Consider the following 16863-nt stretch of genomic DNA (forward strand, 5'->3'; position numbering starts at 1 on the left):
TTATGAACTAAAGACTATGATGCTGCATCTACAATGGAATAATGCAGTGTTTAGGAACACACTGCAGCAGCATGGAAGAGGACTCACTTGTATTGTTGTATCTCTGGACATCATTATACCAGTATGCCAGTTACTGCCACTTTTCCTGTGTGAGAGAGAGACTGAGCCCAGGGTCAAGCTAATCTGCCTAGGTGGCACAGTGTCAATTGCTTTGTTTGTCCTTTTTTTCTTCCAGGCTGTGACTTACAAGAAAGGTTGAAATCACAAATGCATGGGCACCTTGTCTGGGGGGGTTGGCAAAAAAGGAAAAAACAAAGTTCATTCATTTGGAAAAGGCTTGATTTTAAGATAACTTTCCACTTTTGTTTTTTTTTTTCCTCTCTCTTTTTGGAACCCCTTTTTTGTTGACTCCCCCATAATGCATGGTGTGTTTGACCTTTCTTGTAGGGCCAGCTGGGCGAAAAGGGACGGAAGAGTCCATGCCGAAGGAGGAAACCATGCCCAGCGACCCCTCTTCTTCATCCCCTCCTCCCCCTCCCTCTCTTCCTTCCTCCTCCCAGCTCCCCCTGTCTCACACTCATACGGATCCCCTCAATACTGCCACCACCACCAGCAGCAGCGAAACGCACCCTTTCACTCCCACGGGCATAGGACAGGACTTCTACTCCCCCGTGTTCCCACTGGTGGGTGGTAAGATGGCTTTGAACTCCTTGATCCAGCGACAGCTGCTCCAGACCTTCTACTCCAAAGCCTTGCAGGAGTCGTCTGGGATCCCCAGTGGGGCTCTGCTGTTCACCCCATTCACTCCAACCCTCAGCTCTATCCCTACCTCTACCCCTGGGTCTGGCTCTGCTGCCATCCCTCTGGCAGCCAGCAGCCCCCAACCACCTCCAGCCAGCCCAGACATGGCTCCCGTTAATGGGAGCAGCACCGCCGGCAGCGCTCCATCCCCGTCACCGAGCCACTCTGATGCCACCACAGGAAGTGTTTTAGATGGGGAGGACATGGACACAGCAGAGATCGCCAGACAAGTGAAAGAGCAGCTGATCAAGCACAACATTGGTCAGCGTGTATTCGGCCATTACGTACTGGGACTGTCGCAGGGTTCAGTCAGTGAGATCCTGGCCAGACCAAAGCCATGGAACAAACTAACCATCCGGGGGAAGGAGCCTTTCCACAAGATGAGGCAGTTCCTCGCCGATGAGCAGAACATCCTCGCATTGCGCAGCATCCAGGGACGGCAAAGAGGTGAGATAGTGCATCTTTACTTCATCTGTCCGTGTGTATGAGTGTGTGCGTAGGTGTGTGTGTATGTCTTGTGTGTGTGTCTATCTGAACAGCCCTGCGCAGAGCCATTGATTAGCTTGTCAATATGGACTAGCTTTTTATTTTTCTTCCTCTTTCCTGACTTCCATCCTTTGCCACATCTGTGTTTCCTGAATGAGTTCCTAGACACACACTGATCCCAAGAGCCTCTCCTAGCTATTGTGGTCAATACAGAAACCTTTCACACGTCAATAGTATTGATCGGTGGGAACTAGGAGGAAGGCAGAAGTACTGTTAACTGCGGGTAGATTCGATTAGCCTGGGCCTGCTTTTGTTAACGCATCAGGACATTTCTGATTGAAGTTGTTCTCAGTGGTACATGAAAAAATAGCAAAGTCTCCCACCTAGTCACAGTCAGTTAAAAGTAAAGCTGCAGTTCGTGAGCCGCTGTCATATACATACTTTTAAATCATGTATCCCACATTACTAAGCAGTAGTTAAATATTCCTGTTAGAGGTAGAGGTTTGATTCCTGCTGAGGCCACAGATGCTGAAGATCAAGCCATTTATGAGACTGTAATGTGCACTGGATGGTAGTATCCACACATTCCATATATTTGCGGAGTATAATAGGGGAAGTGTAGTTGTTAAAAAAAAAACAAAAAAACACACAATGCTGTAACAGTGTGTGGTATATTGTTTTTAACAGAGGGCTCAGGCCAGCCCCAGCTTAGCCGAGTGTTTCAGGATGTTCCGAAGCGGAGAGCCCTCTCCAATACAGCTTCACACACAGGTCTGTCCCCTTCACGCACAGAGATTCTAGCACGTTCTGTCTGTGTGGCATGTTTGTGTTAGGCTGAACTGTATCTTTGGTGTGTGCGTGCGCGTGTGTTGATTAATTGTGATTGATTAATTTGTAGGTGGGATTACAGATATATATGTGCCTTGAAGGTAACCGCTCAGTCACAGTGACTTGCGTCAAAGGAAAGCCAGCATGTGTATTTAGGGATTTTATTGGTAGTTGTTACTCTGTGGGGAGCATTTACACTGAACCATAGAGCACATGTGCATGTGTGAGCTCCAGAGGGCCCAGCGAAATTCTGACAGTGCCTCCAGTGTAGTTGCCTTGTAGTTCAGTGGTGGGAATGTTGTTCTTTGTGCTGTGCCATGGTGTAATTATTTGATGTCATAGGTACCAAGATTGTTCTCTTTACCTGCTCTGTGGTTGTTACTTCTGCTTTTTTTAATGTGACAAGATGTTTCATCTCCCTCTGTCCTCTTTCTCTCCTCCTCAGGCAACATAACTGCCCGTGTCCGCACCCCAGAGGCAGGTTCAGATGAGGCCATCAAGTCCATTCTGGAGCAGGCCAAACGAGAGCTGCAGGTGCAGAAAGCAGGTGAGTGTAAATCTCTCATCTCCAGAGGAGTTAAGGCTGTGAAGATGATGCATTGTGGTTTAATGTTTGTCAGTGTCCCTCATCGCAGTCCTTTTATCCTCTCTCAACAGATTTGTCCCATGCTCAGCCCTCTTATGCAGGACTGAAAGGAGGGGGTGGAGGCGGAATAGGAGGTGGAGGGGGCAGCGGATCAGACGAGGCTATCCGCTCTATCCTAGAGCAAGCTCGCAGAGAGATGGAGGCTCAACAGGCTGCAGTGGAGCCCTTCCTCAAAGCCTCATCTTCCTCGTCCTCATCCTCCCTAGCATCACTATCTCAGAGGGACCTTATGAGCTCACCGCTCACAGCTCCCCTCCCTCCTTACAACCCCCTGGCGCTCTCCCTCAAGAAGCCACCCAGCTCCCTGTTGTCGTCCCCCTCTTCCCCGTCTCCAGTCCTGGACTTCAGCTCCAGTGTGAAGAGAGAGGGCAGGGCTTCTTCAGGGCTTGACATGTCAGCTGATGGAGCTCTCAGGCTGGGTCGGAGCTCTGAGGGCTCAGTTCGCTCTGGAAGTGCTGGAGGAGTGGGTTATTGGAGGGAGCAGTGGTGGAGTAGCATGCACACAGACCCCCGCAGAACTGTAGCCAATCAGACGGGAGAGGAAAACCACAATCAAGAGGACTCCAAAGAGGTGAGGGTAGGAGTATAACGAAACCTTCTGTCAAAGTGACAACCAAAAAGAGGTGTAAAAGGAGGTCAAATGTCATTTTTTGGGGGGCCAAAAATGTTAACATGAACACACCAGAAAGAGGTGGCACATACACACTGCACCAGCAGGAGAGAGAATAACTTCATTTTCACTCCAGTAGCTGCTTTTTTATCAAGATTATGTCTGATAAAAAGTTGCTAATAGCACGTGATCAGAAGTTGAGAACTGACAAGAGAGTTCTTCACGTCTCCTCATTGACCACAAGACAAAACTCAACTTTAACTCAATGAAGCTGACCATCCAATCAGAGTGATTTCTCTCACCGATGGCCTTAGCTGCTGATTCAACATGCTCAGTCTCCTGAAAAAGTTGCAGACAAGGCAAATGACAAATCGACTGATGGCTGATCGTCAGCCTGGCATATCACAAGCATTATCTGCACCTTTTCTGTTTTTATTACTGTGTCTTACTCTGAAGCAGATAAATGTCTTGACCCATTCTCCTGGTGTTTGCTTCAGGGAATATTGAGTGACAGTCTCTCTCGACACAAGCCATGGAACAAGCTGAACCAACGGAGCAGGGAGTCATACCTCCGCATGCAGCCATGGCTCAATGGAGACCAGGGGCAAAATGCACACATCCAACAAGCTCAGAACCAAGGTAAACAAATCACATCCACATGTACATGCACTCACCAGCCAATAGAGTTTATGGATTCAGACAGCCATGCTCATTGGTTAAGAGCGCTTCACTGATAGCTTGATTAGAGCTAGTGGCTAGTTGTTACTGTCAGTATGTCAATCACGCCATCGTCTCTCCCTCTATCCCCTCCCCCTGCACACCATTCCCTGGGTCCCTACTCCTCCCACCATCCCCCCATCCCCAGTGCTGTGGCAGTGTCAGCCAGCAAGCTGCTGGTTTGTCATGTCATAGACAAGTTAGTGTTGCAGCGCCAGATGGCAGCTCTGTGTGTGCGTGCGTGTGCGTGTCTCTGTTTCTCTCTGGGGGTGTAAACAGCAGCTAATGTACACTGACAGCTCCTCATGACTGCTCTCTTCCAGCCTGCTGAGCTGCACAGCAGTACTACAAAGACAGAGACAGGGAAATGAAGGGATAGAGGGAAAAATAAAAAAGCTTCAAACTGAAAACTTAAGCACTTGCTGTTTGTTTAGCAGGAATTAAATTAGTTGATGTAGTATGAGTGAAGTTCCTCCCAAACCCAGCAGGTAGAGGAGATAAAACTATTTTCTTACATGGTAACACGACTCCTAACCTGCATGATCTTTTTTTTTGTCCCTGTCTGCTCTCTTGAAGCAGAAGGTACTCCCAAGACATCTGCAAGCTGCAGCCCTGCGCCGGAGTCCCCCCTCAGCTCAGCTGAAGAGTCTGTCAACGGTCTAGCAGGAGATCTGCTCGCTTCACAATCCAGTCTCAAACCTCCATCTGAGGATCCTTCAGGTGGGGAGTCTCAGCCTGGCACCCCACTTCCTCTACCTGGTCACTCGGGTCTCAGCATCCAGGAAATGGTTGCAATGTCTCCTGAACTGGATACTTATGCGATCACTAAGAAAGTTAAGGAGGTGCTGACTGATAATAATCTTGGTAAGAACCACAGACCGTGTATAGTTTGTCTCCACTCACCCTGATTGATTGAATGAAACTTTGAGCTTTGTAACTTTGATAACTGTTCAATCTTTAGATCAGGTCTAAAATGACCATGGCGATTGTTTCTGTCTTAACCAGGCCAGCGACTGTTTGGGGAGACTATCCTGGGTCTGACTCAGGGTTCTGTCTCAGACCTGCTGGCCAGGCCCAAACCCTGGCACAAGCTGAGCCTCAAGGGTAGAGAGCCCTTTGTCCGCATGCAGCTCTGGCTCCAGGACCCGCACAGTGTAGAGAAACTCATGGATATGAAACGTTTGGAGAAGAAAGGTGTGTAGTTAAAGCTCAGTGAGGAGAAATAAATGCCAGGATACCATCAGAGTGAATAAGGCTAAAGATGGAAAAACCTTCTTGTCATGTGCTTAAGTGTGCATTTATTTGATAAACACATTCACCTAAAAACCACAAGCAGCAGCCTTTGAATTACACATGCACATCTGCACACACAATATCCTTTGTGCAGGACAGCAGAGCATGTTGTGCAGATCACAGTCATCTTGGTGTGATGTCAGTACCAATCAGGACTGCAGACATCACATACTGTATTAGATGTGACAGCTAGGGGACTGCCGGGGGCCTGCTTACTCACAGTCATCAGCACTCTTCTTCATCATTGTCATCATCATAATAATCAGTGTCTATAAGTTTGTATTTTTATCATTAGTGAGTCCCTTCTATCAGTTCCCTTCTGTTTGTATGATGTGTTAAATAATCAGCAAAGCCCAGGGCTTCACCCCTGTAGCTGCCTCAGAGTGACCCCTGACTGCCCACTTGACGCGCTTTCTCTCTCCCTCTTTGGAGACAAATACGCTTATTTGATCTGCCACGAGGCACAGGCGTCCAGGATCAGTTTACCCTCGTGATGGCACAAACTACACACAAGGCCAAAAAACATATCTGACCTTACACCAGTGTGTTTGGAGGGTGGGCATGTGGACTTGCTCTCCATTCAGTTTCATTTTAAATTATTGACCCCAAAGTAATGCATCCAAATAGCATTGGGGAATATTCCAGGCCAAAAGCACTGCTCAGAGGAAAGACATGGACCTACTCTACAGTAACCACATTTGACCTCTCACCTTTGTGGTACAAGCCTGCGAGGTAGCATACAACTTTCAGAGTGGTCTAACCTTGCTCTGAGGGGCTCTCCCCCCCTACAACAGCAATATATCTGGCAGCATGTATTGGGGTGGAGAAAATGTCAACCTCGTGCGAAGCTGCCATGAACTGTTCATTTTCAGCTGCTGGTGCCTGAAGTGAGTGGTGCTACTTGTTTGCTATAAAATGGAAGAGATACTTTCATTGTTACTAGTGAGAAGTCCAATAGCACCACCTAGTGTCATGTGATGATGCTGGCAAGGTCATTTGCCAGTTTGAAAACATTTTTCAAGCAAATATACTCTTATGACTCACACCTTTAAGTTTTTGTAGGTTTTTCTACCTACAGTCTGACTGCTGAAATCGAGCCTATAGAACTGTGTTGATGATTTAAAATAGAGAAATAATCTGCAAGAGAAAATATTACACTTTTGTCTATCAGTGCCAAATCTGTTTACAACATCTCAATTAACGACAAAATCCTATGTTTCTGAAGTATTTTTTTCCTTGTTGTTTGTTTGTTTGTTTTTTTACTGTTCAGCTTACATGAAAAGGCGACTGAGCTCCTTAAGCGATGGCCATTCTGTGGATGGGAGCCTCGTGGGCCCGGATTACATCCAGGGCTCCCAGAGTCCGGGACAGCAGCAGCTGAAGAAGCCCAGGGTGGTGTTAGGCCCTGAGGAGAAAGAAGCCCTGAAGAAGGCATACCAACAGAAACCCTATCCCTCTCCGAAAACCATTGAGGAGCTGGCCTCCCAGCTCAACTTGAAGACCAGTACTGTCATCAACTGGTTCCATAATTATAGGTCAGTACGTGGAAAAAAATGACTCATGGATATTGACTTATTGCTCAATATGATTTGCTTATCAAATTAAGAGAGGAAGGATTTAGCCAGAGATGATTTGATATCTCTTCAGTTATTCTAACTGACTTGACTAGTATTAAATTTCTGTATGAAGTAAGTTGGTGTAATATTTTTCACGTCACTATAGTAAAATAAATTTGTAGGTTGCAGCTTGCAGCTGTTGGCATATTTACACATGAAGCATGTTTGCTTTGTTTTGATTAAGAGGCTACATTGGTTTACTCACTCACTGTTTGTGTTTACAGTAATTTAAAAAAAAGGGGGGGGGGATCCAGGCACGAGCAAACTCTTCTGTCATTGGTCTGAAATCTATCCAGAATTTGATTCACCCCAGGATGGTGGCTGTGCCTGAATTCTGCTCAGTATAAGGGGAGGTCAATGCAGACCAAATATCAGCTCATGTGCAAAATGCAAAAACACTCCTTGTTATTTTCACGGCTCAACTGATGGAAGGACATTGGCCACAGTAAAGCATCCTGAATTGCATGGCCTGTATGAAATGTTCTTGCCTATTGTTATTTCAGTTGGTTGAGTTGATTGAGTTCACACTGCAAACAAAACACTCCAAGGGTGCGATGGAAAGCAAGATGGCGTGATTGTCACTCTTTGAGTGATCTCGGCCATCCTGTTTTGTCCTCATTCAAATGTGATTGCTGAGCTCATACTGTACATGCTCACATACGTAATTTTTCAAGGAAATGCTCCCAGTTTCTAAAACGCTCTAAATGAGCCTGGTGTTCATTGATCTTAGTCAGTAATTGGCTCTTGAAATATTTTTACTTCAAACTGTGTCTTCAAAATCATCCTGTATTGATAGATTAGTTAATATCAGTTAGGTTTGTGGTGTTATTCATGGTTTGACTGAAGCCATGTGTCTCCACTAGGTCGCGTATCCGACGAGAACTCTTCATAGAGGAGATCCAGGCAGCTGGAGGGATGGGGCCTGGCAGTGAGGGGGGCTCACCTTCCCTCCGTGGGTCCAAATCAGGAGAAGGGGACAGCTGCGATGGGACAGAATCAGAGGGCACAGTGGAGACACGCCAGGGACTAGGCATTGGCCTGGAGGATCACAGAGGATCATGCAAAGACCACGACATGGAGGCTGAGTCTGAAGCAGGGGGCTCTAATAATTCCCCTGCCCAGCTAGACTGCATCCCCTCAGGCTTAGCCGGGCCAGGCTCCAGCTGTGGACAGGGTGGACTGGGGCTCTTCAGCCTCACAGAGGCATCCTCCAGTAGCTCTGCCTCTTGTACTAACATCCCAGCCTCTGGCCCTGCCAGAAACCCCAGGGACAACAATCTGCGCAAGAAGAAAGCAGCCAATCTCAATAACATCATCCACAGGCTGGAGAAGGCTGCCAGCAAAGAGGATCCCTCAGAGTGGGAGTTCTAGCTCCCCCTGACCATCCTTCATCCCTCTCGTCTCATAACCTCACGACCTCTAACCTTGGACCCCTCCTGCTCTGTTCCAGTTGGAGAGTGGACACAGCCAAAGTCAAGCTCAGCAGCCATTTTTATTACATAGAAGCTTTCCGAAAAGAGGAAAGAAACAAAGAGTGGTTGGCAAAACCCTTAAAAAGAAGATTTACTGAATACCTAGAAGAACAAAATAAGAGAACTTAAGTGTCTCTCCTTTTTTTTTAAACTGAGTTTTGTTTTTGTACTGAGAAAAGCACTTAGCCGTCCTGCTGGCCTCTGGCCCTGCTGTACCTCCCCCTATCACCAGCCACTGGTGCACCAGACTGGTTAGTCCTGAGCTGGGGTCTGACCCACAGCTGGGGTAGAAACCTGGACTCAGTAACACAGGCAAGGCCTGACACAGCAGCTGTCACAGTGATAGACACTGATAGATGATAGATAGAGACAGGAACTCTCTTACAAGAACTCTCACTTTCTTAAAGGAGATTTTTTCCGCTCTTCTTCTCACCTCCCAAGTGTCCACAAACCTCCCCTCACTCAGTGAGATGCCTCATTTTTCACACTGTAGAGTGACTGTTACAAACCCTTTGCCTTTTTCACTCACTGCGTGTGTGTGTGCGTTTTTTGTATGTTAGGGTTGTGTCAGTGTGCACCTGTGCGTGTGTGTGTATACACACCAAAATGACGTGTATGTGTGAGTGTGTGTGTGTTCTCTTCTCAATGGCAGCATGTTTTCTTTTTTATCTCACTCCTACACTCTTAAGAGGGTAGTGGAAGGCCTGCCGGCTGAGCTGCCATGGTTACTGATGTACGAAAGATGAACTTTGACCTGTTGTGTCCCATATCCTATCCTGCTGACAGCCATGTGATGGCCAGAAGGATCTCTGATTCCTCACAAACACACACACTCATCTGAAGAGGAAGGAAGGAACCCTTTTGCCTCCTTAGATCCTTCTTTAAGGGTGAAGGATGATCTCTCTCTCTTTTTTTTTTTTAAATATTGCAATTTGGTTGCCAATAAGAGATTGCACAGTCTATTGACTCTAAAGATTACAAAATAGGGAATTTTAGGAAGCATTTTTAATTAGTACAAAATAACAGAAAATAAGAGAATAGCAAGTTACTGTTTAAACAAAACAAATTAGAATGGAATAATGTTGCGTTGTTGAAATACGACACGATGAACTCACGTTGTACTGTAGTTGTCTGACATGGTGATACCACACATGTCTCCTGTTGTTTTTAGGTTGTGCACGACACAACGTTGCCCAGCACTGGACCTGCTGGGTATGTGTCTGCACCACTGACTAATTTTCTGTTCACAAACACACATCTTTTTATAGGCCAAAATCAGGAAGAGTGTGTGTATGTTTGTGTGCGTGCGTGCGTGTTTGTGTGTCTTGTGTGCATTTGTATTTGCCTGCACGTAAGTCAGGGTCGAGGTCAATTCACTCCAAAGTAGGTGATCAAGTGTGATGAAATTCTCTACGAAACAAAGTTTTTAGCAAACGAATTGCAATGTACAGTTCTTGATTAATCTGTACTTTCTGTTAATTGCCATGAAAGTGAATTCACCCCAACCCTGGTGTGAGTAGTCACCACTCTCCTCCAGTCTCTCCTGTATCCAGGGATGTACGTCTTTTACATTGAATTCTACTGTATACACTACAAATTATAAGGCATATCACCTCCTTTCTGTCCCACACAAGCCCTCAGTGCCTGTCAGCCCACTGCCTCCCCTTTGTGTGTGTGTGTGTGTGTGTGCGTGCGCATGTGTCTGTATGTATGTTTGCGTGTGTATGTTTGCGTGGGTTCACGTACACGCATGCCAGTTAATACATGCGTGTGCACAAGTGTGTGCGATTGAGGAGTGTTAAGTGTTTTCCAATGAGTGGGGTCATATTTCGTATCTACTTGCACACACTACTAGTGCACAACTGACACCCTTCTTTTTAAGCTGTTTGATGCGTTACCATTACATTAATCTTATCACAAAGTAGTGTAATACTATGATTTACTGTAGCTTGGTTTTATTGCTCTTTTGCATTTATAGTTTGGTTTTTATTCTGCTTATTTATAGGTGCTGTAATTTTCATTTAATGTCTTATCATTTGAGTTGTCTATTTTTTAAGGGATTATACTGTTCCTGAGGGCAAGTAACATTTTTATTAGACGTATAGACTGCCGGCAGTATTGGTTAATATTTACAAAGATGTACTAGTTCTCATTTGTTTGTATATTCATGAATCCTAAAGTTTAGTGTCATTTCAATAGCTTTGAAAATGTGTTTGCTACAGTTCATGCCCCCCCCCTTAAGCTTTTACCACAACAGTTATGCTCTTAAATTGCTAGCTAGAGAATCAAAGGACATATCAAGATCAGTGAATATATATAATGGCATATCTCATTTCCTGTTTGCTATTTTCCAATAATGTTATTTTTGGCTGTTTCTTGGGCGAGCTCACACAAACGCTCAGCAGGGCATGCAGCTTTCTTTAGATAGTTCATCCTTCTCGTTAATCACATGAACATGATTATCAGGTCCAAATGTATACACTTTGTCAGATAGGTCAAATGAAATTACCTAAACTTGAGAATAACTTGAAAGAGGTCATATCTGCCAAATTGAGATTAGAGAAGTTTACCAGCTAGCAGGTGTGCTACGCCAGATTGAACAGATAGCCAGCCTATGATTATGCAGAATTTATGATAGCAGTCCGTATCAAAGCACTTATTAGGATCTTTTTTTGAAGACGCAACTTTGGACAGGGTCTGTAAACACTACAGTAGAGTACGATCCCGGAATCCTGGGAAATGTATGCCTTTAAAGTTTAAAAAAAAAAAAAAAAAAGGTTTTGAACCAAGCACAGACTCTTATCTGCATCCTAACACTAAAATTAAAACAAAACCCCCATGTTTTCTATACAATCTTACAAAGCAGCCCGGTATTTCAGACGACAGAAGCGGTGTGACACAAAGGGCCATTGTCCTGTACAGTTGTAGATATTATGAGTGACCACCTGTTTTGGATTCTATCCAAAATCTATTTTAAATCCTCCCCTTTCCCCAAATGTTCACCCAGACATATTGGCAGCAACCTGTTAAAAGATACCGATAACCTTCTTGCACTGCATTAAGATACATGTGTTCGAATTGGATCTCCTAATTTGTGTAATTGTAAAATTCCACAAACATTGGCTCTTCCTGTGGACGACTGATGTAAAACATTTGTCCTCTGCAGATTACTGAAGGAGGACAGCTTGGACTGGACAACAGCAGTATGTTTTATGGTGATGAATATCGACTGTAAAGTATAAGCACTTAACCCATCTTCTTGCCAGATCCATCCACTCACCTAAACCATGTGAGATCATCAGATTTGTGCCTTTAACTGCCAAGCAGGGCACCAAACTAGTGATGTCATTAGATGTAGACTATGTCGCCTGATTTCTTCGTAATACATCCCATCTTTTGATCCAAATTAGTTTCTCACACGTCTCATGTTGGTACTTAAAATCGACTTTTCTCAGCTCTCTGGAGAGGGTTGTATATAATTGTTTGAGTACAGTGAAAAAGGAGAAGACAAGCTTGTGTATTCTTATGACTGACCTGCTCTGGACCCGTTTGGGTCCAGGTTTTATTTCAGACTGTTGTTTTCCCACGTTGCATTTCTTACGTTGTACATACCTTAACTAGCAGCGAAAGGCCAGAGCATTGAATGAAGGAGGAAGCATGCAGAAACAGCGTACACTGTAATAACACTGAATTTCTTCATAGGGCATTTTGTATTTTTCTGTTTGTGTAAGGTTTGCTGTGACATGAATAACGGCACTACAGGTATTGATATGACGCGTGCCAATTCTAATGGTTATTTGGAAAAGAGACGTGTAAATACTGTCGATCAAGTAGCTATTGATTCACTATTGTCACAGTACGCTTTTGTTTGAAGGCAGGAGGAGAGAAGGGACGATTCAGGACTTTTCCATGATCCACAGATATTTTTCTACAAATTTAAATCAGATGATTCTATACACTGTTGAATAACATTGTAAAGGTGTAACAGATGCTGTATATCATATCATGTTTTCTGAAGTCGTAAAGCTTTACTGTATGATCTGTTGAAGTAGTGGTTATTCATTTGACATATTAGTTGTAATGGAAGCCCGAACAGCAGCACTGGTTACCATATTCAGGAAAAAAAAAAAAAAAAAAGAAAGAAAGAAAAACCTCAGATGTTTTTTGTAATACTTTTAGAATATATCTTATGAAGTGGGTTTTGTAAGGAAACACTTTCAGAAACAGTGGTGCTGGATACATAGCACACTCAGTAATACATACACACATAATACAGCACAATACACTCATCCTTTAAACCTTCCCACTTAACTGGCGCGCTTTTTTTTTGTTACTCACCTCTCACATTGGCTCCAGCTATTTTTAAGTCTTAAGCCATTTCCTCTTACCTTTCTGGGTTTTTTTTTTTTGTTTTGTTTTGTTTTGTTTGTTTTTTTTTCTGTATGGTTACCCAGAGATCAGCTCTGGCACAATAAACATTTCAGTGAATACTCACAAGACTTAAAAAGAGGAAGCAAAAAGCCAAATAGTGAAGTAGTTCTGCACCTCTGTCGGAAGGTTGCTGACATTTTGTTTTGTTTTGTTTTTGTTTTATTTTCTCCGTGTGTTGCTAACTTGTGACGTCGCTTCAGATCACCCATAGCTTACACCACAGTAGTAGTCTGACAACCAAATGACCTGGGGAGGTTCTTCGCCCCCGCTTTGGAAAGCTTTAAGATGCTTGTTGAGGCTTTAGCAAGTTCAGAGTGTTTTTAGATGATTTTTTCCAACCTGTCATCAACAATGTGGAAGTAATAATTCTCATAACTTCTCCCACTGCTTATTTTTGAGAGTGTGTGCGTGTGCGTTTATGTGTGTGTTGTAGTACAAAAGGATGCATGACTGTAAAGGGATGGTTACGATGTTGTTTCCCCCCCAGCACTTCTGTCACTCCTGAGATGCTTTTTTTCTTCTTTGGGGTCTCCCTCCCTTTCGTTTTTCCTCATGTATCATTGTTTCTTTATCTTTCTATTTACTAAACGTATCATGTTGTTTGTTCTCAGCACTGTAAAACAGTCCCTTCTACAACATTGAAAAGCAATATCACTGTATGAAACGTTCACAATGTATTTGTTATGATTGACATTTGATTCATCATCATTATTATTCACATGCACCCTAGGTGTGATAATTGAAGTAAATCTCTTTTATACAAATACTAAAAGTGTGCTGTGGTAGTTTTTATTTCTTTGCCATGTTGTAAGTGTTGGATTGTACTGTGGCTTAAGTATTCTCAGAGAAAGAGATGTGTTGAGAGGGTTAGAAAACCAGGAGAGACTTAGAAATTAGGATAACGGAGGGCTTTTAGACATGTTTCTGTCATTTACAGACAACACAGGTGAGTGCTTTTCCTGGATCCACACGTCTAAATACATCTGAGAAATGGGAGCGAATGAAGGCAAAATAATCTTTATCTTTGCGGTCTGACCTCCACAGGCCGCTACGCAGAGCTGCAGGTGGAGTTTTCATCTGCGGTGCGAACCAGTGCAGAGCAGAAGGAGCTCATCTTGAAGCTGGAGCACGACTTGAGCACCATCCAGACCATGTCATCCTTGCCGCGGCCCGGTGCAGACGGAGCTGAAGTCAGCAACATGGAGAACATTCCTGAGCCCATAAAAGAGGCCACTGCAATGTTTACTGGTACATCTCTGTTATAACCTGGACAGGACATCAGGTTTCACTGTGCCAAAAAAAACTCTTTAGATTTGAGTAAAGGCAAAAGTACAATACAACTTTTAACAGTAAAAACATTTGTTTTTCTTTTAGTGCTGCAAAAAGATTTTAAGAGTTGTGAATTAAGATTTAAACATCCGCCACTAACATTAAATAATGTTAAGATCAATTTCAGGATACAAGTTTAAGAGCAGTTCCTACCTAACATTGTAAAAATATATGTGAACACAGAGCTGAGGTGACCTCAGTCAAAACCAGCGTAAAAAAAAATGTTCACAATGTTAAACAGATCCACTCAGAAATCTACTGGCCTCCTCCTTGGACCAGGCTCTACCTCTCCATCAAGTTTGGTAAAAATGCAGCCTCATGTTTTAATGTATTCCTGCTGATACATGGCACTGAAAGTATAACTACTTGACCATTTTTGACAGAGATAAAACTGTCAGTGAGAAAAGCTAAACCTTGGATCTTTATTTTTTTATTTCATCAGATGAGACTTATATACGGTAGTTGCATGATAGTATCGTGTCCCTGTGCACCTTTTTAAAAAAAAAATATCAAGATGGGATCATTTAAATGTGAGTTTTTAGATTTAAAAAAAAAACTCAACATCCCTGTATCTGTCATTCTTGTACATTCTCTTTTAAGTTCCTTTCTGTGTCATCACTCCAAAACTAAAGCAAACCTTTTGCTTTCAACAGTCAGCTGTGAAAATTAATCCAAATTTCCAAAATGGAAAGTCTTTTAATGTCACGTGAATGCAGTTGAAGCTTGACTTGCTTCTCTAATTGAAATGGAGTAAACCTGCTGTGGAGGCTCTGCAGGGAGCTCGCCTGTGATAAAAACTGCAAACTGTCCCGATTAGAGACTTTCAAGTGTTTTTCCTTACATGTGCCAGTCAAAACAGTTTCATTCAACACAGTATTGCATGATTTCACACTTAAAAAAACACAAACAAACACTTTGTTATCCTCAGTTTTTAACCATAAATTAAAAGTGCCTTTTGTGTTATCTTCAGGTCCAAGCGTGAGCCCCCAGCCTGAGCTGCCTCAGGGCCAGATGGACTCTCTGCTCTCCATCATCTCCAGCCAAAGGGAGAGGTTCCGCTCTCGCAACCAAGAGCTGGAAGCCGTGAGTCACGACCCCTCACACACACACACATACATATTGCTGTAGCTAATCTGAGGGTGAACATGTTTCTCATCCATGTGCCCCCCCCCCGCGCAGGAGAATCGTTCCATGCAGCAGACCATGCAGGCCCTGCAGAATGAGCTGGACAGCCTTCGAGCCGACAACATCAAACTCTTTGAGAAGATAAAGTTCCTGCAGAGCTACCCTGGCAGAGTATGCATTTGTGTGTGTGTGTCTGCAGAAGTGAATGTGCTCTACAAGTTTCTAATGTTTGTGCTGGTGCTGCAGGCTGAGGGCAGTGACGACACGGTGAGGCGTTACTCGTCCCAGTACGAGGAGAGGCTGGATCCATTCGCGTCCTTCAGCAAGAGGGTACAAGATACGCACCATCACTACACACGAGTTCCACTGAAAATCCCGCAGATGTAGTTTCCCGATTCTGATAAACGCCATGTTGTCAGGCTCGGCAATGACAGTTTGCCAGTTTGATATAATCAGAGGTTTTTATTTGTCTCATTAGTTCTCCAGGAATAAAATGTGACGTTGGAGGGATGTGACACAATATGCAATTCACACATTTTCCCAACAGGAAAAGCTATTTCTACTGCCAATGATTAACTAAAAAGCAGGAAATCTTGTCTCGGTGTCTGTTCATCGTCAAACACTCTGGTAAATGAAGGCAGAGGAGATGAAGAAGAGAAAGATGGTCAAGCATTCGCCGTGGAGGCTTGATGGAGACACAATACGAACACACCATCAAAATCTTTTTCAACTTTCTGCCGAACTGCGATAAATAGTCTTTCCAGATGATGTTTGCTAAAAATATAAATAAAAATTTGTGTCATATCCTGAAATACTGTTATAAGCTGTATGCAGCCAGTGGCAGAGAACAATCTTCAGGATCTCTGGCAGTACACCAGAATAATCACAGGACCCCAAATTAGATCCAGATCAAATCCAAACAGTACCTATTTTGCCCCTTTGAGTCCCCCTGGCTCCTTGCACTGGGGCTAAGAGCTTATCTTCTGTTTTCTGCTTTCAGGAGCGTCAGCGCCGCTACCTGAGCCTCAGCCCCTGGGATAAGGCAACTCTGAGCTTGGTAAAACCCAAACACACTCTCGTCCACACCAGTCACGTGTTCAACTTCTTATCTAATATGCTTGTTGTGTTTTGTGTCTCAGGGTCGAATGATTTTGTCTAATAAGATGGCCAGGACCATTGCGTTCTTCTACACCTTGTTCCTGCATTGTTTGGTCTTCCTGGTAGGTTTTTCTTCATCACTGTGGTCTGTTTTAGTAAAACCAACCTGACTTGATGTTCATTGAAATTCTCAGGTGTTGTACAAGGCCGCCTGGAGCGAGAGTATCGGCAGAGACTGCTCAGCTTACTGCGCTAAGAAGTGCGTTGGACTGAGGCTTGAACATGACTTACTTCATATTTGTGATCTTTCTTGGTGAATAAGTTGAGTTAATCATGGTTCTACGTGTCTCCTGGACTCTCAGGTACCAGGACCATCTGCACCGTTTCCACGAGAACGACCCCAACTTCTAA

At 44.0% G+C, this 16863-nt stretch overlaps 2 protein-coding genes across 4 annotated transcripts in view; both read left to right on the top strand.

Moving 5' to 3' along the window:
- cux1a (cut-like homeobox 1a) overlaps nucleotides 1-11251 on the top strand; it is a 61179-nt gene extending 49928 nt beyond the window's left edge. The window contains exons 15-23 of one of the 3 annotated variants that reach the window (XM_086216308.1): nucleotides 448-1248; nucleotides 1975-2058; nucleotides 2561-2662; nucleotides 2773-3332; nucleotides 3869-4010; nucleotides 4665-4952; nucleotides 5094-5282; nucleotides 6652-6916; nucleotides 7861-11251. In XM_086216308.1, coding sequence (XP_086072434.1) covers nucleotides 448-1248; nucleotides 1975-2058; nucleotides 2561-2662; nucleotides 2773-3332; nucleotides 3869-4010; nucleotides 4665-4952; nucleotides 5094-5282; nucleotides 6652-6916; nucleotides 7861-8368 — 2939 coding nt within the window. In that variant the 3' untranslated portion in view covers nucleotides 8369-11251. The remainder of the gene's footprint in view (nucleotides 1-447; nucleotides 1249-1974; nucleotides 2059-2560; nucleotides 2663-2772; nucleotides 3333-3868; nucleotides 4011-4664; nucleotides 4953-5093; nucleotides 5283-6651; nucleotides 6917-7860) is intronic. The other 2 variants (XM_086216309.1, XM_086216310.1) reach the window with 2 other exon arrangements.
- Nucleotides 11252-13818: 2567 nt separating this feature from the next.
- cux1b (cut-like homeobox 1b) lies at nucleotides 13819-16863 on the top strand. Its single transcript, XM_086215017.1, has 9 exons — nucleotides 13819-13846; nucleotides 13945-14148; nucleotides 15200-15312; nucleotides 15409-15525; nucleotides 15601-15684; nucleotides 16355-16411; nucleotides 16494-16574; nucleotides 16647-16711; nucleotides 16815-16863. Exons 1-9 carry the CDS (start codon nucleotides 13819-13821, stop codon nucleotides 16861-16863), a joined length of 798 nt encoding a protein of 265 aa, XP_086071143.1.

This window comes from Aulostomus chinensis, chromosome 10 (genome assembly GCF_037954235.1).
Source record: "Aulostomus chinensis isolate RoL2024-O1b breed Wild chromosome 10, RoL_Achi_v1.0, whole genome shotgun sequence".
Lineage (NCBI taxonomy): Eukaryota > Metazoa > Chordata > Actinopteri > Syngnathiformes > Aulostomidae > Aulostomus > Aulostomus chinensis.

Coding starts and splice junctions, on each gene's coding strand:
- cux1b (XM_086215017.1), top strand. CDS start 13,819: ATGTTTCTGTCATTTACAGACAACACAG. Junction 15,313..15,408: donor GCAACCAAGAGCTGGAAGCC/GTGAGTCACGAC, acceptor CCCCCCGCGCAG/GAGAATCGTTCCATGCAGCA. Junction 15,685..16,354: donor TCGCGTCCTTCAGCAAGAGG/GTACAAGATACG, acceptor TTCTGCTTTCAG/GAGCGTCAGCGCCGCTACCT.